The sequence below is a fragment of the Zootermopsis nevadensis genome, unplaced genomic scaffold (assembly GCF_977971745.1).
Source record: "Zootermopsis nevadensis isolate Lab colony 2312 unplaced genomic scaffold, Znev_1.0 Znev_ptg000025l, whole genome shotgun sequence".
NCBI classification, from domain to species: domain Eukaryota; kingdom Metazoa; phylum Arthropoda; class Insecta; order Blattodea; family Termopsidae; genus Zootermopsis; species Zootermopsis nevadensis.
The window spans coordinates 6,318,030-6,345,379 of record NW_028259157.1 but is presented as its reverse complement, the minus strand read 5'-3'; the positions used below and the strand labels follow the sequence as shown (position 1 = coordinate 6,345,379).

General features: G+C 36.8%; 2 protein-coding genes and 1 long non-coding RNA gene across 10 annotated transcripts in view; 1 reads left to right on the top strand and 2 right to left on the bottom strand.

Moving 5' to 3' along the window:
* The window catches only part of LOC110828900 (uncharacterized), an 85,274-nt gene extending 72,064 nt beyond the window's left edge, over positions 1-13,210 (bottom strand). The window contains exon 1 of the long non-coding RNA XR_015537084.1: positions 12,982-13,210. This is a non-coding gene — a long non-coding RNA (uncharacterized LOC110828900). The remainder of the gene's footprint in view (positions 1-12,981) is intronic.
* On the top strand, positions 117-20,304 carry LOC110828898 (uncharacterized). Its single transcript, XM_022062053.2, has 3 exons — positions 117-309; positions 8,196-8,925; positions 14,686-20,304. The coding sequence occupies exons 2-3, from the start codon at positions 8,236-8,238 to the stop codon at positions 14,887-14,889; spliced, it is 894 nt and encodes a 297-aa protein (XP_021917745.1). The 5' UTR covers positions 117-309; positions 8,196-8,235; the 3' UTR covers positions 14,890-20,304.
* Positions 18,543-27,064, bottom strand: LOC110828899 (nicolin-1). 8 transcript variants are annotated; one of them, XM_022062055.2, is made up of 6 exons: positions 24,929-27,064; positions 24,370-24,589; positions 23,683-23,970; positions 21,483-21,653; positions 21,226-21,324; positions 18,543-21,142 (listed from the first exon to the last, which is right to left on the bottom strand). In XM_022062055.2, coding segments are annotated over exons 1-6 (822 nt in total). In that variant the 5' UTR covers positions 24,931-27,064; the 3' UTR covers positions 18,543-21,100. The 8 variants fall into 8 exon arrangements, with proteins under 8 accessions (XP_021917747.1, XP_087212016.1, XP_021917748.1 ...); XM_087355890.1 differs by having other exon boundaries at positions 21,268-21,324; XM_022062056.2 differs by having other exon boundaries at positions 21,226-21,321.
* Positions 27,065-27,350: the final 286 nt, after the last annotated feature.

Here is a 27,350-nt window from a genome sequence, read left to right as displayed (position 1 = left end):
TAGCCCAACGATGAAAGAGCGCACATGTAAAGAAATGCGAGACAACAGGAAAACCATTCTGGCTGTGCTTCTCCATACCACCACCAGAGGGCAGGTTGCGCTGACATTACGTGAATTGCGTCCCCCACAATATACCTCAGCTAGCCTCATACCCGTGCGCTGTACGAATGATAGCAGGAGGCAGCTGGACGCCAACAGTCTGACGTGTGATATTCCTTGCGGTGAAGTGATTCAGTCAGTGCAAAAGAAGCTTCTGTGTGGTTGTGATGGCAAGCTAAGAACACCGTCGTAATTCAAATAAAACGCAAGGTGAGGATACCATATGCAGGGTTAAAACAGACGAGTTCAAGTTCGTGGAAGATCAGGGTAGGGGAAGAGGGGGGGACTATGGAGACTCCAATGATAGTATAAGCGCGTAACCAAAAAATATACAAAGACAACGCATTGCAGCTAACCGAGAATGTACGGAATGTGACATAAGTAAACGAAAATGTAATATGTTCCTCAGAATTAGCTATAAATTTACCGATTTTAAATTTTTTTTACGAAAATGTACAATTTACAATCGCAACTTTAAAATAGATGTGAGTAATACAGAAAGAGTGAGGAAAGGACAAAGACGGTAACGTAAGTACTCAGTATAGCTCCACACAATGTATTTCTAAATAGAGCAAGCAACTGCCTCCGCAACGCGATCTCTTCTGCCTGTTCTGTTAAATACCTTTGTTACTGACAAAGAGAAATGCGCACGAGTGCTTTATGTTTGGTTCCGGAAAGGAGAGACTGTAGGCTGACGAAATTTGCGTATTTTACCGATAAGTTAGAATGAATGTAAGAGACATGGACGACAAATATCCTACTTCCTTGATTTGTGTTTGAGGTCAGGCGACTGGTTTTCTCTCCATTCACACCTTGCTCTCAATGAAACTCAGTCATCCAGGGGCATGGTCACTGTAGAGCCAACATGTATTCTCATACATACCAGACATACTTTGTATTTAATACGGATTTAATACAAATTATATACTAATTATGTCTCATTTTAAACTTAAACTTCGACACTAAATGAATCATACTTATAAACAATGTCGCAGGTACAGAAATGTATATGCAGCATATATGTCTATATCCACATTTTTCAGTGGTATTCTTTAAATGAAAGCTTTCCCACTAACCAATTTTCCAGTTAACTGATCCTAAGCACGTTTTATCTACATTAGACGTGAGTAAAATTAATTAATAATTCCATAAGTCTAATTATATAAATGTTTAAAAGGGGAATATGTGCAAAGGCCACGCCATAAAAATGTTATTCTTTAAATCCTTCTGTAAGTTATACCTGTAGCATATGAACCATTAGTCTGAAACACGATCTATGTCCTTAGCCTCGCCACACGCGTTCCAACGTTGCGATGGCTACGAACAGCTGATGTTATCAGAACTATGTATCACAACTCCACAACTTTGCATAAGATCCAGTTTGAACTGAAGTGATTTTCAAAGCATGAAATGAAAATTAAATACTTTATGAGGGATTTAACATGGTGGATGTCCGAATGACGTTGAATTCCAATCCACTTTCGTTTTATACCCAACCTTCGGTGGTAACAGAGCTCTAAAGATATTTGTAGGCGATACTAGAAAAGTTGGTATGTTTCCAAAACTTTCATTCGTTTAAAACTTAGCGATTACAAAACCACCGTTATGATTCGCGGATTACAGTTCTAATTGGCATTTACTGCACAAGGAGGTATTCATGGAAAGAGAGCGAAACACATGTTCAGAATTGCGGAGGCACACCAGTGGTTTATGGTGTGAGAGATGTTGGACCATCTGGTTATATTTGCCCGATTAGTTATAATGTTAGTCAATCGTTTGGTCAGATTATAGTGTATTTTGACGATGTCCTATTTCGTAATGTTTAATTGCAACAAACTTGTACTGTTTTCTAATATGCCTTTATATTCAGTATTAAAAATTGCTCTAGTCTACTATAGTGCAGTATGCATAGTAAAATATGCTAGAAGTTTTAGATACTTCTAAGTTGTAATGTGCACAAAGAATAATTTCCAAGAATCTTGAAAGAACATTTTACTTTTCAATATTTTTAAACTGATAAACCAATTTTGTACAGATTTAGTCTGCTTAAAATTTTTAATGACTAAATTATATTTTAATTCTTACAAATACTTTATTATATACATTAAAATTATCTTCATCCACTCAAGAAATGAGCTTGGATCTTATAATTTTGATCTATAGTATTTCAGTAACATTAATAGAATATGGCCATATTCAAGAAAGATTTATTTTATACAAGGTACTCCTATTGATTTCTTACAGTATTATTCATCGATATTCTATTAACAACAGAGATTATTTAGCGTGGAATAAACAGCTGTAAGGCACAATCCTGGTGGTGATCTGGGGCAAAGGAAATCCACGAAAACCCTAACTCAGGAGAGAGCCTATGTTTTGGCCGAAATTCAATCAGTGTTCATCGGAAAACAAGCCAGACGGGTTACCTCATAAACTAAAGTACTTGCTTTTCTATACAGAGCCAAGTGACCAAGAAAAGGTCTTCTTGAGAAGCAAAATTTCCCACAGTTTGTGGGGCCATTTACGGAACTTAAAGCCCCAGTGTTAAATAGTGTCAATCACTTGGCCCCATTCTGAGCTAAATGCATACAATTCACACCCTGAAGCCCTAATACGCATTCTAGTATCATCCTCCCATCTACGTTTAGGTTTCACAAGTCTACCTTTCGGTGTTACGGCAAACATTTTGCAATTATTTATCATCACTCACCCAGCGTATCCTCCTGGATCTTAACATTTTAATATTTCGTATTTGCTGAAGAGTGGGCCTATAAATAATGAAACTCCTCGTTGTGCAATTTGCCCCATCCCCTCTCTACGTAAGACCCAAGTATTACCCTTAGCATTCCATGTTCAAATACTCTTAATTTATGTTACAGACCTACCCTTTTGGAGAGATACAAATTTTCACATCCTTACTAAAAAAAAGCAAAATTGTTTTAAACTTAAAATTGTTAGGTGGAATATAGGAAAGAAAGAGTTTCTGACTTTAATGTCAGCAAACATTCCCAGGGTTTGATCTGTCGGTAATGTATTCATTAATAGAATTTTGATTTATTACTTCCATTACCAATTATTTGAAATTTTACTCATTTTCAAAGGATGTATTACGATTAGATACGAGGCAAAAAATGCGGTCAGTACTTAGTACGTCAATAAATTCCAGTTGCTGTTGGTATATTGAAATGTTTTAATAGCACTATTAAATTTCAAGATTTGAAGTTATCACCGTGTGAAGATGTCGATGGCGATTTTAAGAGTTTTGACGCCTCCGCCAAATCCAAAATGTCAATAATGTTATGTTGGCAATCGCCTACAAGAGCGTATGGCGTCACAACCTACAATCCACATCGTAAGAATCAGGGCTGTAAACCCACCGAAATTTTTGAAGGATTAACCGTGGATGGAACAAGCGCTTAAACGAGAGTCACCTGTATCTTGACGTTGACCCGGAGATACTGAGTAAAACTAAGAGAAACTTAAGTCAGGGTAGCAAATACCCAGGCATAGATTCGAACCAGATACCTCCTTAATGCAAGTCTATAGCGCTAACGCAGTAATACCCTGTTCGGTTTCAGGTGTTTCTTGCCTCGCTGTAGATTAGATTCACAATCCAATCCTTTTATCTCCGGGAAATAAACCGTTACATGTATTAAATAGGCTAGATGGATGGCGACAGAGCGGAACTGTGGAACGTGGTGGTACAGAGACAAATTCCCAGTGGACCTCTCTGGAATATATTCTACTTTCTCTCCTTTATGTTTCTGAGAATCTCACAGGTTATGTATGGATAGCAGTTGAGATGTTAAAAAGCGGAATTTATGTTCTCTTATCTCTCGATCGAATCTCGCTAAGAAACAAAATAGGTCTGCATTTAACAGCTGGCATTCTGCGGATTTTGCAACTGATCAGCCCTTGTAGAAAGGATGATAATTCGAGACATTTTCATTTAAATAAACCTTCTTTAATTAATGCGCTTCTATACAAACACATCACTTGCAACGTTACACATTAATAAACAGCGTTAACTGCTTTTTTTAATGATCTCAGATACAAATAAATCCAGAGCAGATGAGCTAAGGCTTTTTAAAAAATAAATCCACGTAGAGCGTAAAAGGATTTATCCTGTTTTTTAAAGAGCCCATTGATTTTTTATTATTTTTTAGATTCAAATTGGGAATTTGCTTTCAATGACAATCGCCTTTAAATGAATGTTTTATGGCTACATAACTGAAGGCAACAGGCCTACTTTGAATATACACAAATTTCTTTACAATATTTATAATAAATTTGGTACATTCGAGTCATTTTTGAGGAGCTAAGTTACGAAGTGCAAGAAATTCGCTGCCTTGTAACCAGAATATTCGTAATCATTTTCCCAATTACCTGTCGCTGGTCGCTGCCCCGAATCAGGCGAACCCAGGTCACGTCATTGCACCCTACTTCTTTAAGATCCATTTTGATATTATCATCCTATCTATACCTACGTCTCCAAGGTGGTCTCCTCTCTCAAGAGCTTCCGACTAACATTTATCATCTTTCCTGCGCCGTCATCAATGCTTACACCAGCCATTAATTCGACGCAACAACGACTGGACAGACGATGTTTATTGTGATTGGAATGTGCAAGTTGTGTGCTATATATGGACGTGACACTTTTAAGTCACACTTTTTAAAGATTTACCGTTACCTAGATGTCAGTGCATACAGAGATGTTGGAGAGAGCCAATTTCTATACCTACTGCGTGTAATCTGGGCTCCAGAATAGTACAGTCTCCGGATGTAAGGACTACCTTTACCTATTGTACCTAACAGAGGAGGTTGAAGCTGAAGACACAGACAGATTCCAGTCACCGAAACGTCGTATTTTTAACTAAAATAGGATGATTTATAGTGCCCAAAATGTTTTTGTATATTAATTATTTGTTTAACGAATTATTCCTTGTTTCGATTACATCTCTCTGCAATAATAACTTAGAACAGGACTTGAAGTGTCTCGGCCTCGAGTCTAATGTGTGGTTCACAGACGGGCGCGCTGCATACATGCATGTGAACATTCTACTTTTCATGTGTTCTTTCCACGAACTGCATAGCGAGAACGCATTATGGTCTGGTCATGTCTGTCCGTCCATCCGTCTGACCAGTCGATTCAACTTGACAACCACTGAACGGATTTGGATGAAATTTGATGTGGAGGATGTGCTATTCTTCACGACTTCAGAAATGTTTTTGAATATCCTATGAGCGGTGATAAAATGAATGAGGAAATTCGTGAGGTAGACATTGAAGTACTGTGATGTGGGGGCCAAAGTGAGAACTATCAAACAAGGCACTTTGCAAAGAACGCATGAGGATATTATGTGTGTTCCGGTTCGGAATAAATTTTCAGAACTTGTTAATATTATGGCCTAAGAAATAATCAAATATCTTACAAATTCTAACAATTTTTGAAATTAAATTTAAAGGGCATTGCACCAAATTTGCAGATCGTAACTCGCTTTCCTTGTGCTTTCCTTTATGAAGTGCTAACTTTCCACAATTGTTTGACTGTTTCTGCTTTGAAATAGCAGTTAGAATAACGGAGACCGCCAGTTTTCGAATTAAGACGAAGAATAAGAAAGGAATCCATGGGGAACAGTATATTCAGTTACGTAGTTTTCTGTTAATGTTAATTCATCTATTAATGTTAAACATGAACTTCACAGGTGGTACCACTAAACTATATTCATTTATCCCTAAATACATGATTTTAGTTAGAGCACGAAGAGGAAGGCCGAGCACATGCTGTGTCGAAGTCATTACCTGCAGAGCAGTCTCATAGGACAGATAATAGGCCTGTGTGTCTAGAATGTATGTATAGGTCTACATCCTTGATACTAATCGATACTGGTCTCTGGGTTGCAACGCCGTGTGGGTTTGTAGATACTGCAGATACCAACGTTTCGGATGGACATAAATGTTTCACACATGAGCGTGTTACAATAATTATAATTACTCGTCTGCAGAATTGACAAAATAGGTTGGAGAAATAAGAGTCGTTTTACAGCTCACCAGGAATTATTACAGTTTCATTCCTCCTATATTTCATACTTTTAGTTACATAAATTTTATAATTTATCATGTGGTGTAAATTACCAAAGTTACGGAGAGAAACAAAAGTTCTTAACTTTGAACCTGACAGTTAAATCGTACTAATTTCATGCAAACGTAGCTTTTCAACGCTCTATAAATATGATTATACGATCTATTAAGTGGCCTGAAAACTAATTTAATTAAATCAGGAAAATGCCAGCTTAAAATTTGGAATATGTTATCTAAAACTGCTTCTGAAACGTCGGTTAACTTTTACCACACTAAACGGCGCAAACATCGAAGAAGACAATCATCTCTTCCAATCCTCTTGCCAGCAGTCCACGCGGCAACTTTCCAAGCGGCTTCCCGCTCAAATTCTGCATGCATTTCTTGTTACCCATGTCCTAGCTTATGCCCAGCAAATTGTAGCTTCTCTCTTCCAGTATCCCACTCCATGTTTCTTGGGTTAAAATATTTTCTAGTACTTTGTTATTTGTTATTCCGTAAAATTATGAGGCCACAAGAAGCAGCATAACCATCAACAAAAAATTATGGCCAAGCAAATGCTCCAGTCACTTGACCACGTGAAATTCTGAAGCCGAGTCCACACTGCGCGTTCTGCCGTAACGTAACAGCGAATGTGGAAGATGTTGCTGCAACACTCGCTTCTTTTGGTTCGTGGCGCGCTGTCGATTTTTCAGCGAACGTCAAAGGATATTAACGTTACGCTATCCGAACAAGTTCAGGATTTCGCCAGAATGAGCGGCGTCTTGTCCATATATGAACCTCGGGAAAGTGTGAACTCGGCTTTACTCGAATGTAAGGTGACCGCGCAAGTTGCAGAGGATTTCAATAAGTGGAGACATTGAAAGGATTAGTATTTACATATTTACTTTACGGTCAATTGCTCTTACAGGCAGACTTGAATGTAGAAATGCAGGCACAGAGACGTGGACACAATCTCGTTGAAAGGTTACACTTATTTGCTGAAATTATGTTTATAATTGTATGTGGACAAGTCTTTCAACTGCTTCAATCCCAATATGCTGTAGGTGTTAATATCGAGCAAACATGCATTGTTTCATAGAGAATTTTACTTTTCAGATTTAAGTATTTCGGAAGTGATTTTAGTACCGTGGACTGGGTGAATTTATTTGTAAGATCTTTAAATTGAGCGGGATTTTGTGAACACGGCGGTGAATATTCGGTTTTCATAAAATGCGGGGGATTTCTTGAATAGCTGAGCGAAATGTTAGCTTCTAAAGAAGGACACCGCTCCATTCAGTTAGTTGTCAAAAGCGTGATCTGAGGATGACACAACTACGACGAAACCTGCAGCCTCGTGAAGATTACATATTTTGTGTGTGAATGTATAAATATTGTTGTGTTGACGACACTTATAATCAGTTAACGTGGTGCAACAGGAATGTCCCAACACAGAATTTAAGTGAAATTTTTGACTCAATGCCATAACCTGAAATGTTACCCATTCTGGACATTGGACAGCCACATTTCGTAACTCTTTACTCTATCCCATGCCAACACGGCTCCAACAAATACTGGTTTCTTAATTATTATTTTGACTGTATGAGGTTAAAGAATGATTATTTTTTTAAACGATAGATAAGGAAGAATGTGGAAATGAGGTTTCAGTTTTACAGCGGCGAGTATAAATTTTTGATATTCCACCACGCAGTCTCGTAGAGATTCACCGACGTTTCAGAGATGCTTACTGCCTCCATTAACAGGACGATAACCGCTTTTGAAACGCCGGTCAATTTCTATGATAGTACACGACATAAGATCCCACAAGATAGTCACATTTAAGAACGCGGCAGTGGCCTTGTTTTAAGACACCATGCCAGGTATTTATGTGGACGCACAAATAACAACAAGGGGAATCGAATCTAGGTCCTTTCGAATTAGAATCAGGAATAAGCCTAATATCGACACAATCACGACGATCAGCACCAAACAAGGGTGTTCATTAGCATACCAATGATGTGGGATTTGTTTATTTACAGAATCTGGTCCAAAATGATCAGTTAACACCCCATCTAGCCCATGGCCGCAGAATCGGATGGAATATTTGGAATGGTGCCGGGTTCTGGAGATGAACAACCCATGGACTTGAGCCAAGCATCTCGGAAACCAGCACGCCTTATGCCACCCCTTATCCCGATTAGCCTTCTTCGTTCCGGCTGTCACCACCGGCGAATCCTAAACAAAGACACCGTGGGCACAAAACGCGTTGCTATACCTCAAAATATATCAGTAGTGGAAAAAGAGACAGAGAAAACGGTGCCAGAAAGACTGGAAGAAAGTACGAAAGACATCGATTGGAGAGATAGTCAGGTCTCTCCGAAACGCAGCAGGTTATGCGGTGAAAATGATTGGGTGGAAACCCCGCGGCTGGATCGCGCGAGGAGTGTACCCCAGCTGACTCCACTCCCGTCCCTTCAGAGACACAAGTCCTTGAGTGAATCTCGTATCCCAGTTGCCGCGGCACAGGCTGAAGCTAACTTGGCTGCCCACGAGGAAGCCTTCCCTGCCTGGGGAATCGACAGCCCTAGTGAACACCTCGGCGAGGAAGACCTGCGACAAAGACTTCGCTTCGCTGACAGCAACGACGAGCTGCTTAAATCCTCTTGGATCTATATCGGTTATTACTCACAACTGCTGCATCGTTTCCAGGCGCAAGAACTTCTGCGTCATTTCGCCTTGCAACATCAGCGAGACACCCGGAACGATAAGGTAAGGAAGACATTCCAATAACTGACAGATGTTTCAGTAGGAATATGGGGTCTTTACTGCCTCGATCATCAAGACGATGAGTCTCATCGCCCTGATGCGGAGGCAGCAAGGACCTCTGAAATGTAGGTAAACTTTCACCAGAGTACGCGGTGCTACAACCCAGAAGGCAGCTATGTTCATACTCGCCGCCGCGAGAACCTAAAATCTCACCAAGTAAAATTGTATTTTATTGTTTCTGGACTGCAAACTAGACTTTCAGCACACGAGTAGTTTCTGCCGTTGCGTACATGTCGAGGCGAAACATCACTTTCAAGACATACTCACAGATGGGAGATATTAATATGGTTCTTAAGGAAGTAAGGTGTGGACTGGATTCATCTGGCTCAGGATACGGACCTGTGGCGGCTCTTGCAAACACGTTTAATGAACCCTGAGGTTCCATAAAAGTCGGGGAATTTCTTGACTAGCTGAGCGTCCTTTCAGCTTTTCAAGGAAGACTCTACTCCATGAAGTTAGTTCAGTAATGTTAGAGCAAATATTTTTCTGAAAGCAGAAAATCGTGCAGAACCATTTACAGGCGAATTTACGACCAGCTACTTGTGTTATGAGATACTATTTTTTGCTAATTATTTGTGTTAAACCAAAAAGACAAGACAGAAAATGTGGTCCAAAGAAGTTGTATCTTAATCGTCGATCAGCAGATGGATACAATAAGGAATGACTGTGGTAAGAACTTAAGTCATTCGAGATTTGACGTAAAGGTAGAGATATCGCAGCACAAAACTGCATACCAGTCGCAGAAATGTTGTACATGTACTCCTACTCATCCGTGCTGAAGAGCATTGACCTCTCTCCATGCGCTTTACAACATTATACTGTTATCTCCACGCAGGCGCAACAGATTTGTAACGAGAACAATCGCCATTTCAGTTCTCTACAGGGGCTTCGGCTGGAGTATATGGGTCGCGTTTCTGGTGTTCTTTGTAAAAGCAGCGAAATTTAAAGTCTTCATAACTTGCTTTGTAATATCACAGTCTCTTTTATAATCTGACATACTGCTTTAGTCCACAAAGTAATATTTCAAAATAATTGTGACACGATGTCTAATGTCTCTGCCAGTAAAATATAAGCTTCGGCATCGCTGATAGAAATAAATTGTGCTCTTGGGCACAATCTGAAGCCAGTCATATTCACTTTCCAATATCAAAGTTTACTTTATAAGATCCATCTTACAATTATCCTCCTATCCTCTTCTCGATCTACCACATGACCGTTTCCCAAGAGGTTTCCCCACAGAAATGTCTGTACGCATTATCTCACTCATCATAGGTGACCTATAAAAATCAAGTTCCACTTTAGGTAACACGTTAAACTGCATACTTACTTATTCTTTCTTAGGTTTAAATGTCTTCCTCAGCGCTTTGTTTACAAACACTTGCAATTTATAATTTCCCTTCAAAATATCCGCGTCGAATAAGATAATACAAGCTCAGTTTTATCTGTTTTGTTTTTCTGAGACCCGATTTGTTTCACCTAACATGAATTATACATTTTTTCAAAGCAGTTTTCTCTTGAGAAAAAGAAAACAAACAAACAAACTACGTAAACTACAAATTTATACTTAAGTCGACTAAAGTCACAGTCTATTTTGGTCTCGTTAACAAAAGTGTAGAGCGCTGAATCGTAGAAATAAACAAATGCACGCCCAGATATTACCGCGGATGATTAACTGGCTGAAAGCAAATGAACTCTAACAACCGAAATTATTCATTTGGTGAGATTTCAAGTTCTCACGGCGAGTATGACAATTGTCTTCTGGGTTGTTGCCTAGTGTGGTTTGATAAAATTTACAGACGTTTCAGATATGCTGCCTCCATCATCGCTCTGACGATGAAGACAGTGAGCACCTCTGAAACGTCGGTAAACTTCTACCAGACTCCATGGCACAAGGGCCCAGAAGACAGCCATCGTCGTTTCATGTAACTTCACAGCAGAGATTTGTAACACGTAAAACTTATATTCAGGAGGTTCCTGGTTCGGATTTCGGATGCACTAAATGTAGGCTAATGCTGGTACAATAATTTCAAGTACCGTTTCCATCCACATAATTTCTAACTGCCTATTTAGGTATCATTTGATCAATCTGGCCTTAATGTCCTAATCCTACCAAAGTCCAGGATAAAGATGATGTGACAGGAAGCCGTCGTGGTCTACTTTTAAACAACTAGCCGGCAGTTTCCTGGATAATTCCGGAAAATAAATAAATATTTCAGGAAAGTAGGATTTACATCCAAGTATAGAATCCCAGGGCATATATCTGGGATCTGGGCAATTACGAAATAAAAATAACAGCCAGCGATTAGTTCTCATCAATGAACGTGGCAAATGCGATACGTATCCTTTGCAAAAGATCAGTGCTGCTCTCCACTTCGACCCAGCTTCTGTCCTGGACGGTGTTTACTAAAATACTTTTAAAAAATCCACAGCCACTTATAACAGATTTGTACAGTATAGGTAGCAGTATCCCTACTGACTTGTATTAAGAATTTACGCGGTTCGAACCAAGGATGGTGTACTGACTAACCTAACAATTTTTGTTGGTAATTTTCCTCAGTTACTGAATGCAATGCCGACACAGCCCAATTTGTCCATACTCATTATTTATGGTTAATAATTACCTCATTCGACGCTATATAATTTCAGTGGTTGAAACAGTATTGTGAAAGAGTTTAAGAATCGCAAAAATAAGTAAATTATATAATTGTCTCCACACACACTGCAGTGAAATGCTTAGCATAAATTACATTTCTTTGCTTAACGGCGTTTCAAATTGTTAAAATTAATAGTTACATATCGTCGAATGATTAGCGAACAATGAACTGAAAAGAGTGTGTAAGGAAGCTGTCATGGCCTAATGTAAGATATTATCCCGTAATTTCCTTGGCGGGCTGAGCAAAATCACGAAATATCTCAGTCAGGATAGTCTGTCTTCGAACCGAGATTGCAACACGGGGCCTCCTGAATACCAAGTATGAGCTCTACCCACTCAATGCAGTGGTCGATATTTGGCGTACAACTTGCATAAATAATACATCAACAGCAGCAAGAAAATAAAGGTAGATATAACCTAGATTATGCTTACAAGCTGACCTTCTTTACTGCAAAAATCGCACTGTACAACAAACACGGAATTTCTGCAGCATTGTTTCTAGTTATACAGGTCACCGGCTCGAGTAAACGACCAACTAGGTACAAGACATTCCTTTCTCATTTGGTAATATTTTCCTATGGTGTTTCAGGCAACAGTAAACTGTTGCAGCCATGCCACAAAAGGAACTGAATCCAGCCACCACACATTTACACCCTATTTATCCAATATATTTTATTGATCTGTCATATACACCTACATCTCCTGTGACTTCTTTTCATAGGATTTTCTGACCAGAATGTGGTATACACTTTTCATTTCCTCCGCGCGTAGTACATGTCGCTGCCGTCTCATACCTCTTTATTTAATCACCCTGACTATATTAGGTTAAGAGTAAGCCTACAAGTTGCAGAGCTCACGTCACGCCCCCCCCCCCCCCCCCCCCCAGTAAGGCCTATTTCTTACTTCACCTCTCCTATATCACCGAAAGTTACAGCAGACTATTTAGTACTCATACTTGATATTCGGGAAGTCTCGGGTTGAAATCTCGATCTGGTTATCAATCATTCTGACTTTGGTTCCGAGTAGTTTCAAACAGGTTTTAAAATAATTTATTAAACCACTACCGCTTCCTACCACATCCTTGGTAATTCATAATTCATGTAATCACCGAATCATTCGAGGCTATGCAGTCCGAGTTACTGACAGCGTCGTTATAATAACACAAATAAATACATAAACAAAATAACGTAGACCAAATAACCTGAAAACATGCAAATGAGCTCGATAAAAATCACGAAATCGCAAAAAGACTGCAAACTTCCTCACTGGTGGGGTTGTTCGCGTCACACCATGAATACGAATAAATAACATTAAAATAACTATATATTGTTTTACAACGCACGTACCTGTAATGCCGTCTTCTTGTTGAAGTTTTCATGCAGTCTAACGAAATGTGACTATAACACAACTAACCTGAGGTCTGGTGTCAATCAGCGCCCTCTCTAGACTTACCGTTTTCATGGCATCCTCTGAGTTCAAGTATACACGTAGGCCAATTTTAAACTGTCAGGTGCCCATACAACAAAACATGTGAAAAGCAATGTTTTATTGATAGGTACCTATCTTCAGGAATTTAAACATAATTTCGGATAATGGGATACGATAAAGATAAATGTCCTAAATCGGATTGAATTTCAAAAAGCTTAATCTGGGGCTGAATTTTGATCCGAAACTTCTTCTTCTTCTTCTTCCTTACAAGATTTGGTAACAAAATGTCTGATTTACACGACACTAAATAATTACAATTATTTGATATGGCAGATGTGCATTGTTCATGTTCACACATGCATATGTTGCTGTTTGTATCTCCGTGTCAAGCAGCATCAGCATTACACCCATCTAGCATTACATACAACCCACTATTTCATTCTGATGGACCAAATATTTCTGATAATGCAAATATGTTTTGTCCTTCTGGCATGATGCCCTCAATATTTAGCTGACGTTTTTAAAAAAAAATTCATCAAACAATATAGTGATTATATTATTCTGTTTGTATTACTGAGCTAGATGTAAATTAAAGATAAAATGTTGGCAGAAGTGTAAATTCAGTTGCTCCCATTTTCAAAGTTGAAAAGCATCAGAAATTACTTAATTCTATTATGCTTTAAAGATAAAAAAATTATTTGATGGAATCTTTTTTAGATTTTCTCTTTTTCTGGGTCAGAGAAAGCTCTGCCATAAAAGTGAAGCATCTGCAGTTCTGTTTCGAGAACATAAATTTTACAAAAAATTTACTTACATGCTGCCCAAGTTAATTTTTAGTGTGTCTTTGAATGTAAATATGAAATAATAAGTTTTACTCAGTCCACCCATCACATTGGATAGCTCATCACAGCAGGTTTACTACATGATTGACCATTCATAATAATTCTCATTTTAGTACTGTTTTCATGAAAACTGAAGAAAATATGGGACATTTAGAGAAAGTTTTCATAATTAACTTCATGTAACAGAATCCTTCTTCCAAAGCTAGCCTGCAGCTAGCAAGAAACGTCTTACATTTCATGAAACTCATAGGTTCATTATCGTCAGAACAGTCAGCCAATGGACCCTTTCCTGAACCAGATGAGTCCAGTCCACATCCTCACATCCTATTCATTTAAGAAACATTTTAATATCATCATTTCGTCTGTGCCAAGTCTCCCACATGGCCTCTTTCTTTCAGGTTATACAACCAAATTCTACATGCACCTCATCTCCTTCTTACACACTGTATGATTCACCTATCTTGATTTCAGAAAGTTTTCATTTGAAATTAAAGTTAATAGTCACAAATTTGTTTTGACTGGACTAAGGAAGACTGTCAAGTTCTGTAAGAACTTATCCTAGTTGGATGATCATCACAAATCTGAGGCAGGAGTAAAGATTGTTATTTATCCTACACTGTGCACTTCAAGATTTTGTCTTCACAGCCCAACATTTCTTCTTATTCTTCTATGGCTCTCCGGTCTGTATTCGGTCCATGGCCTCCTCAATTCTCCTCTTCCATTCGGTCCTCTGTTTGGTCCGTCTGTCCGAGGCTTTGATTGAGGTTTGATGTGTTGCAGATTGAGGGGATGGCATTAAGTGCTACATCCACAGCACCAAATCCTTCAGAAGATTCATCTGACATGAAGCGAAGGCAGGCACGGCCATTAACTGGGAAGCATGTAAGGCCAGGAACTGGAGCCAGTCCTGCCACGCTGCTCTCTCTGCGGCGCAAGATACAGGCACGCCAACAACAGCATGATGCACAGCAATTACACAAGTAGCATCAGTGCTGATTCCAATACATATGAAGAAATATGGTGTACTGAGACTTCCATCACAAATATAGTCATTCCTGTACTGGGTGTTAAATTCTAACATTGTTTCAGAAACTGATACAGATGGCATAGTTCTCACATCATAAAAGACAATTATTATTTTCACAGGTGTTTCATGCAATGAATGTGGTATCAAGTTAAATTACATAAAATCCCATTTCTATTGCATGATGCTGCACACCTGAAGACTGTGCCCGTCTTTCTGCTCAATTATATGAGACGTATATTTTAATAAATTATATATTATTTAATATTCCATGTGGCAGAATTTAAGATGCCAATGCCTAATTGAAAACATTCCATTTATTTGAGTAAGGTAAACAAGTCTTCCAAACAAGCAGGTTAATGACCATATGTTCAGTATTGGTGCCTGTGATCTTTGGTACAAATAGTGTGAATTTATTTTATAAATGGAATTACAAATTGCATACATATAATACATAGGATGCAAATTTAAATATTTATTATTTTTATACTATTCAATTTAATATAGTTTTAAGTTTGTATGCAATGTCACTTAGCACAGCTGTGGCAGTAATTATGCCCAACGTGAACTTTGTAACTGGAAGGTGCGATGAACCTTCAACAAGAGAAGACTTGGGCAAAACATGTAACTCACAGAACTATTCAAACACTGCTTTGAACATAACATTCTGAAAATGACAGATACAGCAGACATTAAAGAGGAGAAAATCCTTATATCTTATGCCTGAGATTCTCTGGTAATAAAAACAATTCTACATCTTGATCAATTTTGCTTTGATTCTTTATAAATTCTTGTCAGTTACTGACACAGAAGCAGGTACAAAACTCTGAATTTTATTTTCAGTTTTAAATACTCACCCAACCTTTAAAAAATAAAACATGGTGAAATAAAAACAGACCCACATAACTGTATTTATGCATAAAATACTGAATGATGCTGTCAACTACAGATGTTATGAAGCATCGAATGAAATGCAAGGGTGATTACCAGTATACATTAAATATAATACTGTCAACTTTACATCAAACAGGTGACTATGACATCCTCAGCACATGATCTGCTTAGTACTACCATACAAAATAACATTTCTCTATTGTGCATACAGTATCAGCAGCAAGCATGTGTAACAATGCAGTGAATGCCAAATGTGCAGAATTCTTTTTTTTTTATGATAAATAATTTCAATGCCATCCTACTTCATAAACAAAGCCAAAATCACAACTAATAAGTCAAGATGCCAAGGAAACTGATATGGACAATAGTATAACAACTAGTGGGAAAAACCACAAACATCTATCAGTTCCCAGATTAATATTCAAACTAGTATCAGTCAATCAGTCAGAGCATCGCTGCTATGCTAAACCCACTCAGTGAGAGGATCTTAGAAATTATGTGATAGTGAAATAGTATTCAGTACACTAATCTGTCCTGGGTATAATTGCCAGAATGTAAAATTTATCTTTATAAAGAAATGTGTAGGTCTTTTACCAATTCTTTTTAAACTGCCTCCAGGCAAAGAAGTCATTAAATTCATAAGAGACAATAATACTGAGGAAAAGACCAGCAACACTTTTGGCAGTACAAATTTTCATATCTTCTGGATATTCACTTAACAAAAGAACTTCATGTATGATGCTGTTTTCAGTACATATATGATTGAATGAGCCAGGGTAGTAGCTCAGTTAGTATAGTGACTGGCTACAGACTGGGCAACCCCGGGGTTCGATCCCGACGGGGAGCAAAGGATTTTTCCTCTAGCTTCTAGGTCCAGACTGGCTATAGGGCCCACCCAGCTTCCAATCAAATGGGTACCAGGTCCTTTCCCTGGGGTAAAGCATGGCCAGGGCATGACATTAACCACTCAACCCCACCTGGTGCCGAGGTTAAGAACTACTAGGAGTTATACCTCCTCTCACCCCAAGTGCTTGCACAGGCATATAGTGGGACAGCTTTACATTTTTAATTTACAAAGAACATGTAAACTAAACAGCTACTACCTTTATTATTGTACCTGGTGTTACCCCAATGGAAGTAATGCCAAAACATTATGGATAATAATTTAAGATAAATTTTACAACATACCACCTCATATGGTATACATGTAAAATTATAATTCTATCTGATGTATAATGAAATGTATAATGTATGACATCTTGATACTGTGGTATAGACAAAAAAGGAACTGAACATGCAAAATTGTATTTAATGTTATCTTGTATGATGCACCAAGTTTTCAGACATTATTAAGCGTAAGAGACAATAATTTTCCTGGGTTTGTATCTCCCAGGGGAAATATGCTTGTATTTACCATCTTTTTTATGACACACCACTGTATAAATATTTTGAACATCCCTGTGCCTAAGTGTCAGAATAGAGAAATCAATTCTTTTCCCCAAGAGGAACATTTATGTATTTGCCATAATTTATAACGCATGGTTATACAAGGGTTTGGACACTCCTGGGCTTAATTTCTGAAACAGGCAAAAACTGATAATTTTCCCAAAGGATAGTTTTCTGTGTATAACTTTTTCTGCAACATGTACTTGTAGAAGTTTCTTGGATGTCTGTGTACCTAATATTCAAAACAGATGAAACTATTTTTCTAGGGTGGCCTCTCCAGATTTTTTTTGTAATTATTTTTTTTTTACTACACATTGTTTTATAAGTGTTTTTGGACAGCTGTGAACCTAATTTTTTAAACAGACAAAAGCCGACAAATTTACAGTATTGTCTCTTAAGAGAGAACGTTATTAATCATTTCTTTATGATGCACAATTTGGGAAAGATGTACCATTTTATAAGTGTTTTGGACACCAGTGCCTAATTTCAAAATTGACAAAGTTGATATTTTCCCCCAGGATTCTCTCTCCAAGAGAAACATTTTCTAAATTTACTATTTTTTCTATAATACACCATTTAGGATAAATGTGCCATTGTATAAGTTATTTTGGACACATCTGTGTCTAATTTCCAAAACAAAAAGGTAGATCATTTTCCCTGAGTTTCCCCCAAGAAGAATATTTTTCTGTACGACGTGCCATTATGGGCAAGTGTATACATTTTTTGATACTCATGCACCTACTTTTCAAAACACAGAATATTCAATAATTTTCCTGAGGTTTTCTCTCCAAGAGGAAAATGTTTTGTTCATATTTCTTCTCTATGATGCACCATTTGAAAGAATGCCCCACTGGAGACCTATGTACATTTTCAAAACAGAAGAGTTGTTGATTTTCCTGGGGTTGCCATTCCAAGAGGAACATACTTAGTCTTCACAATATTATCTGCCATGTCTTATTTATTTATTTATTTATAGTTTATTTAATGACATTTTCAGTATCTCAGATATAGCATTGAATGAAAGGATAAAAGGGAATAATGAATTGGAAAGGATGTGGAAGGAAGCAGTCCTTGCCTAATCTAAGGTACCATCTTGGCACCACATCATTTGGGACAAGAAAGGTAGGGCAGGCAGATGGTTAGCAAAAATTTGTCCTATTGGCTGTTAACAGAAGTTAAAATAAAATCTATGTATGGTACAGCAAACTCTTTGTTATTACAAACTTCAGGTTATCCTACATTCTCTATTTATCTGAAAGGATACTATAATAAAAACAGTATACTTAGTTGTTTAATGAATATTAGTGAAATTATGTACATGTTTGTTTCAATTTTTGTTCAATAACTGTAACTGGTTCTTAATTATTTTAAAGCAGTCATTATTTCAAGATATACATATTTTTATGTACAAACCTAGAAGTAAAATGCAAGCCAGATATCTAACATTCTCACTCTGCATGCAGGCATATATAGTATCCAGTTTACGATATGAATCAACTATGCCGTTAACTAACTTCACTTAAACACTAAATTCTCTTCTCTGACCTAATTGTTTCAGAGAAATACTTCTTTATCCCAAACATTTTTGAGGATGGTGGATAGGGACTGAACCTATAACACCCCTCTAAATATGTACTAATAATATTATTGTTATTGTCAATACTTTATTTCCACATCTGAACTAATGCAACATTGTATCAAGCTGGGTTCTGAGTGGTTGTAAGATAACACAAGTTAAAACAATGTAGTTTTCAAGAACACTGAATGTATTCTTAGTGAAAAATCCCCTGAAAGGTGGGAGATAAGTATGTTCCTTAAGCAACTGTATTATTATGAAATTATTTAACTAAGTCTATGGAAAAAGGTCCTTCTTGAGAAAATGATACTTGCTCAACTAGTCAAAAATTTGCCTGCCTTTTGTTGAACCCAAAGGTTCATGTTCATAACAGCCTACCACTAGTCCAAATGAATACATTTCACACCCTCACACCCAATTTATCTAAGATTCATTTTAATATTATTCTTCCAAATGGTCTCTTTCCTTCAGGTAAAGGGAAGTACTGATTTGCACTGCGTTTGTGACAACTTATGTGCTGAATATATGAATAAAGTTAAATCTCAGTGTTTCAGCGATCACTGAGGAAACATCATACCTTCTTCAGTGACAGACAGAGAATTCAACAAGTCAGTCTTTCTGCTGTATAAATTTGTTTACATTATTTTTTAAATGTATAAATAGGAAGACGACATTTGTAAGAATTGTCCTTGTTTGTTTCTGCTCTTTTCTCCTATTAACTGCGAACACGTGGTCACATTTTATGTTGAAATGGTGTTAAATAAAGTTGATGTACATTCTTGGTTCACTAAACCAAAGAGGTGTTGAGCAGTATATTTAGGGTCTATAAAATGTTGTGATCAAAATGAATGGCAGCATTCTAAATGGCTCTACAAATGTGAGTGTAACTATGGTGCATGTTTTTATTTAAATGTTGTGAGTAAAATATTTTATGAAAGCAATTACATTTTTGAATTTTTTCAACTGAAATTGTCTCCTGATATTTCCTGTTAGGCAAATCGCAAAGATTTTAATGTTGACATTTAAATTTGGATCACGAAATCCCTTTTTTGCTGTCTAAAATAACTATCAGAACGGTGGGGGATACAAAACTGACTGCAGAGTAGATCAAAGTATTTCTTATATTTCTGAGAAAATAATGAGTAATATTAATGTATTTTATTTGATAAGATATAATGAAAACAAAGTTAACATAATCAATAAGTAGCTTTTAGCAGAAACTTATGTTTGTATTTGAAATTAATTACCTTTGTCTTGAACACGAAACCCAAATCTGAACCAAATTGTATTTTAACAAATTCGGTGCAAACCAATGTAAAATTAAGTCTGCTGGTTAAAACTGTAATTCAGTGTATAGTTAATTTTATTTTGTATCTGAAGTGTGCTGCTTGTATCCCAGTGAGATTAAGTATATGTTTGTAATTCTGTAATATTTGTTTAAATATACACACTTTTCACATTTCTTGGTTATTCTTCAACATGTAAGATGTCTGTTCAGTATTGTTATTAACTTTCAAATTTTATGACAGAAGCCCATTTAACATTGTACATTTTACTACTTCCACAACATTTTCAGCAATATTACTTAACCTCTTAGTTTGTGGGTTACTTAATGATGATAAATCAGTTGCAGAATTTATTTAAAATCACAAGATGATACTGAGCAACTTAGTGTAACAATATTGCTCTAGACCAGTTTTCTGCAACTGCTGTCCTGCCACAAGTTTACAGGCATGCCAAAATTTTTTATAAGAATTGTATACTCGCAAGCAAAAGTTATAGAAAGGCAATATCTTATCTTTTGTGATTAAAATTTGTAACATGAGTGTGCACGCACACATCAGTTAATCACTAATAGTTTTATTCAACAGGTATTGGTTTTCACATGCCTGCATTCTTATAGTGCAAGGACTTATATGGAGATACATATTTATGGCCATGTATAGTTTCACACCTTTTTATGAGGCAAAATTTTGTGGCATGTCATCATGTCTTTGACAAATTAGCTGTGCCTAAGGTGGAAAAAGCATAATTATCTGAGATATGACTCTGTGTGGTTTTACAGTTGGCTACCATTTTGGAGGAAAGTATTGCCTTCACCATGAAGATGACAGCAAAACACTCCTCTTCAATGTTGGTAACAAGCTACAAAACATACCATCATGACCCAGCAGATGCACGTTGACATACTGGCATTATTTAAGCTGATTTCTTGAAAACCCTGTTACATTCTTCTGCACGAATACCATCATCTACTAAATTTGTGGTAAACTGAAAAACTCATAGCCACAAGGCCCCTGAAAGAGAATGATATTTACAATATCATTACCAATACTACAATACTGTGTAACAGACAACTTGCAACAATAGCTAAACTTACTGTGTTGTCTTTTACAGTAGAGGAATCTTTTGGTTCACGTACCCAGTGAAGTGCTGCCACTGTCTGGTGACAAACCATTGTCAATAGTGTGTCATACTGCTGTTAAAAAGACACAACACACACATATAATAAAAGTTAAAAGTCTATCAGACATGGAAGTGAAAAAACTGGAGTCCTAAGGATACATTAATCTCACAGTTGTAACTAACTGATTGCTACTGAAAAAGAAAGATGAACACAGTGTTTGAAGTTGTTACCTGACAATGAAATGGGTCAACAACAGAATTAGAATGTTGTACTGGACGAGGAACACGACGTGGCAAGTCACGATACACATTAAGTTCCTCAACATGGAAAGTGTGCCAAACTGGAGAGGGCTGCCTTAATACTAGACGAAAAGTCAACACACCCTTCCACTCTATCTGACTCTGTAAGATAAACAGCAATCCAATTTACTACTTTTTCCTTCATTTACACCAACAGCAACTGTTTCAGCATTTCTGAAAAAAAGAGTTTACTGTAATTTGAAACATTTATATTTTAGTTGCACCTTGAGGGCAATTATTCAAATAATTCCATGATAATAAAAATAAGAGTACATATTAAATATTTTCTTTGTAGAAACAAATTTAAACCAAATACTGAAAGAATGAGTTACCACGAGTCAGATGAACAGTCTACCTTACAGTCTGTAAACCACAGATAAATTCAACTTAATAATTTCCCTCACCACTATAGAAAGTCTGAATCATGACATAAAGAAGTTTAAGGCATCACTAAAAGAGTATCTCCTATCTCACTACTTTTACTCCATTGAAGAATCTACCTCAACTAAAAATTCTCAGCTATTATAAATATAAGCAAACAATAGTGATGATGATTTCATGTGTAATTATTTTTGCCGTAATACTGTAGTTGTAACCATCCACTGCTCTCGTCCTCCCTTGTTTTCCGCTGGTTGGAGCCCTGTGGAGCTGCAGTCGTCTCAGGGTGGGTGCTTAGCTGCCTCTGCTCCCAGGGTGATGTGGGTAGCTCAGGGTGTGGGTTGTGTTAACGGCCATGTTATCATTCGCTGATGCGAAGCAGGTCGTTAACACGACCCAAGATTAGAGTCCACCCACCGACGAGCTAGGACCCAGCAATCATATGCCCTGAGCTACCCACATCGCCCCTGAGAGCAGAGGCAGCTAAGCACCCACCCTGAGATGACTACAGCTCCACGGGGTTCCAACCAGCAGAAAGCAAGGGAGGACAAGAGCAGTGTATGGTTACATAGTTGACTCTATATCACTGTCAAAACTATGACATTTATAATTTTAATGAAAACAAGTATCGTATTTATGCCATGACATGATCTATTAATACATCCTTGGCTTAGGCCCAAGGCTGTGTAAAGGTATCTAGCGGCCTCAGGACAAAGCTCCATTCAGGGACCCCGTCAATATTTTTGATAACTCATTCATTTGTGGGCCCCTTCACTTGCAAAGCCCGGGGGCAACACCCCCATTGCATGGACCTGCTTAGGGCTATGAGTGATGTATGAAATGTAAATAAATCCTAATCTATTCTAAAATATAGGGGTCCTGGTACAAAGTGTACAGTACTTCCACACCTTCCAAAGCACTGTCCACTTTGGTATAATTATGAAAAGTTTAGTAACAGGAGGTATACAACTTAAATGTTTCTAACATTATGCAAGTGTGATGCAAGTATGATGTGAGTGTGATATTAAAGTGTATTTGTATGGAAGAAAGCATATGAAAGAAAAGTATACTTTTAAAATATGATGCCCAAATTATTAATACCTATTTTCCTCATACAAGTTTTATACAGTTGCTCTATTTATTGATATATTTTTATGTACCAATTCCAAGGGGTGAGCCCTTCTTGAGAAGCTAATAGTACACTCAGCTAGTCAAGAAATTATTCTCATGAATTTTGTAATATTAATATTATGACAGCAAACAGTAACAGATATGGTAGTTGTAAATGTTAAAATGAAGAGCTTGTTAATATGTCTTGTCATAATTTCAAATGACATTCAAAAGCAAAAACCAAGATATCCAATGTATAAATAGGGTTTATTACAATGTTGCGTCAGACAAATTTATAGGTATAACAGGTAGGCTTCAAAACATCAGTTCAACCACACAATTGGATATATTATTAGTTACATGTATCACAGATCAGTTGTTTATAAGAACCATCAAACCAGTACATTTAGTAAATATTAGGGTGATGTACCTCAATTTGACCAAATTGCAAGTAAATCTGAGACAATGAAAAGGGTGATTATCCAGATGTGCAGTGGATGAGACACACATAGGCGTACATTATTTATCATGGTCTCCATTTGATTTCATGCAATATGAGTTGAAAGGGAAGATCTGAAATGTCACTGCACTGATAAAATCTTTCACTCATTCTACTTACTTTAAGCACAAACAAGGATGTTACCTCTGTAGCTGGAACAGAGATGAAGTCATGACTGCCATTCTCAAGGTGAGGATTAGGCATCAAAACTCGATGAGGAATTACAACAACCCAGCCTCCCACATGTTCTGTTAACTTCATGCCAGATCCAGTTCCCTTATTAGTTGGCACAAACAATTTACCATGTGATGTTCCAGCATTACTGCTCATGGCTGTATGTCCTTGTGTAAATTGAAGACTATTACCAGAATCAAAACGAGCCAACACAGTTAAAGAGGCAGTGTAGTAATTGCGGAACACCAGTTCTCCTACCTGCAGATTATAATGGTACAAAAAGAATTTTCAAATTAAAAATCAGAACTTACATGGATTATGTTTATTAGCTGGCCTCATCTTTCATCATATAATATGAATCCATAAAATTAAATTTAAAAATGTAATAATCAGGTTTCTCAACTACTTCTCTGAGAAATAAATCTAAAATATTACATACATAGGTCATAGCCAGCCCATAACCCAGTCACTGTACTGAGTGAGCTATCCTGACTCATGGTGTATCAGTGTTAATATTTTATTAAGGCATAATCCACTGCACATGATTTAGATTATAACAATTATAAAAATTCTAAAGTCACTGAATTTGGAATGCTGGTCTCATCTCCATCTTCAGGGATGAAACTCTTCCTGACATTATGCAACATAATGAATTACCTGGGATGGTGATGAGAATTGAAGATCAAGCACAGAACATCCAGGACTGGTAAATTCTTCCTCATCTAAGCTTATGGCTACAGGTCCCTTCACACTGAATTCCACAATTTCACATCCACTTCGGCAAGGATGAGCCCCTACTGATGTTGACATGGAGGCAGAATCCAAGGTTTGGATATGTTCTTTGTCTGAATTTCTCTCTGTCATTGTTGCTATGGACCTGTACATTCACCGTTCATTCCCTCTAATATTTATTAAGTTTTATTTAATTTTGAAACTAATATTATTGCAATGGATGCCACAAAACCAGTGCTGTTATTTCCTAATGCCTGCAAATTTTAACTGTGTAAAATAATAACAATATTAACAACCATTACAGTTACACAACAAATTAGTGGAGCAACTGGAAATATGGGAAAACCACTTGCAAATTAAATGGAATATGCTTTGTATGCAATCTGTAAGGAAACAGCAGAGAACTCATATTTTGAGAATGACATATTTACTACAAAAACTGATACCATAAATACTGTAAAATTTAATGTTCTTTAAAGCGTACATAAAAGCAACAGAATTCAACTCCACTTGACTGGATGAATGCAGTCATTTCACAAGACCCATCTCAAAGATAACATGATAAATAGGGTATACAGTTATCCAGTACTCATATACAATTTTCAGATTTCTGTATCTTTCACCATATCTTCAAAATCCTCCCCACCATCATTATCAAATCGGTAATGTAATCTGAATTTTATTTACAATTTATACGTAACACAAAAAATTGTTGCGTCTCTTAAAGAAATCAACCTATCAACGAACTTCTAATCACACATCTCCCAACATATCAGAGTCGTTGACTATACGTCTCTTCAGCCTAATCCAGTCTCACTGTTAAAACAGAATGTTTGATATTACCCTACCGACACTTTGTTTATTCTATGTAGCAGAGATTTCACGATAAATCAATATATACGTTCAACTATCAGAGAAAATCTCCTTTCTTTTGGAACCCCAAGAATATCACCGCGTTCACAAGATACCGCCACTAGAACCTATCCTGAGGAATTCGTCCCACATCTTCCGGTTTTCGAAGAAATGGAAACATTGTCAGCATCGTAAGATAACCGTGAATAAAATTTCGAAACAACGTGACAATTTTGTCTAATTCGCTCTTTCATTGCCTCTGCATTTTCAAATATCAAATGTTCTTTTATAAGTACCTATAGTGTTTATGAGAGGCTGTTATAGCGTTGAAACACGGCCTTTGACCTTTGTGAACGGCACTAGTGACGTCAGAGATTTGTTGGGTCAATAACTTTTGCGTGTGTTGGTACCTGGCAATGATTACGTCATCAAGGATTCACCATGTGGTTCCGTGAGTGGGGGTGTGGCACCTGCCTTTATTTTCTCGTGCAGAGGCTCAGACTACAGAGGCAGTTACACAGCGCTAGAAAACAATTGTCTTTAGAAGAGTCTTCTGGGATATTGCGGTGTGCAATCTAGTATAGGAAGTACATGCTGCCCTGATGATGTACGCAAAAAGCACCTCCGAAATACTGTTAAACTTATACCACACTACATGACGCACCATCCCAAAAGACATCTTCATTCTCACCATGAGAACCAGAAAAATCACAATAATCATCTCCTTTGAATGTTATTGCCAGTTCTGTTTACAGTCATGGGTGAAATTGTTTGCTGCAGGCAAAAACGATTTTTCTGGCAGATAATTTGATGAAATATGGCATAATGCATCAATTCATTTTTGTAGTAGATACAGTGGTATGAATCATAACCACTTTGTATTAAAAATGCTATTTTGGTGCAGCAGATATATATATATATATATATATATATATATATATATATATATATATATATACACACACTTTTTTTTTATAAATTTCCTGTATATGAACTGTTGGGGTCAACTGAATTTTTAAACATATTGCTTCTGTCATGACATTATGCAAATTTCTTAAACTTAATCTTAAACCTACAAGTAACTCCAAACATTATAAATAACATTGCATAATTTATGTACCTTAGATTCAAAACTAAAAATGGCAGGGGAAATGCATAAATTGTGAAGGGAAATTTTGTATCTAGTGCATGTAACAAAAAAGTCTACATTTGATATACTATTATTCAGTTTTTACCGAGAAGGACAGTGGGATCAGTATTCCTGTCATTCACTATACTTGCAAGAAAATTTTCTCCAAAAGGACTTAGAGTTACCATATTACTTACTAAACAGTACTTTTAATATCTCCATTTCATGTCTAATAGGTTATGGTACTAATGAAGTCTGGCTCTTTGATATGTGTACATAATACTTATGTCAAAATTGGATTGGTATGTGTATATTTTAAAAATCAGTAACATCACTGCAAGTATGGACATTACACATCCAGTTAAAATTGTTGCAGAAGTCTGGAGAACAATCAAAATATTCTGATCTCTTTTTAAAAACTGGGCTCATAAGTTAGTCAACTACAGAATCTGCATAACATTATATGGAAATGATAAAGACCCAAAAAAGAAATGTGAGGAATGTTGGTCCTGGCCAAAATTTAATCATGGATTTCTTGAACTGTTTAAATGTTAAATATTTTTGTGCAATTTAAATAAATTACAATGATTATGGAATGCAGAGAATGAAGAAAGGGCTGCAATTAAGGACACCAATCAATATGAATTTATATTTTAAAATCACAGTCCTATACTGTTGGCAAAACGTTTTACTAATTTGTCTAAATAGAAGCTAAATTTTGCTTCATGCTATATGAAATAATGTAACTGTTATACACATATTCCAAATAGTACAGAAATAATCAATTTTTTATCACTTTCCAATTTAATCATAAAATTATAAATAAATTAACAAGAAACAGGGCATCAATATACAGATTTCATATCACAATTATTTCATTAATATTTTATCCTGTCACATTACTGACAATGAATTATATCCTTAG

What these genes read in the sequence shown, in the direction of transcription:
- LOC110828898 (XM_022062053.2), top strand. Translation starts at nt 8,236, where the DNA reads ATGGCCGCAGAATCGGATGGAATATTTGGAATGGTGCCGGGTTCTGGA. An exon ending in GAGACACCCGGAACGATAAG is followed by an intron (nt 8,926 to 14,685) that starts GTAAGGAAGACA and finishes GATGTGTTGCAG; the next exon opens with ATTGAGGGGATGGCATTAAG.
- LOC110828899 (XM_022062055.2), bottom strand. An exon ending in AATTCTCATCACCATCCCAG is followed by an intron (nt 23,971 to 24,369) that starts GTAATTCATTAT and finishes TATAATCTGCAG; the next exon opens with GTAGGAGAACTGGTGTTCCG. An exon ending in TCTCTGTTCCAGCTACAGAG is followed by an intron (nt 21,654 to 23,682) that starts GTAACATCCTTG and finishes TTTATCTTACAG; the next exon opens with AGTCAGATAGAGTGGAAGGG.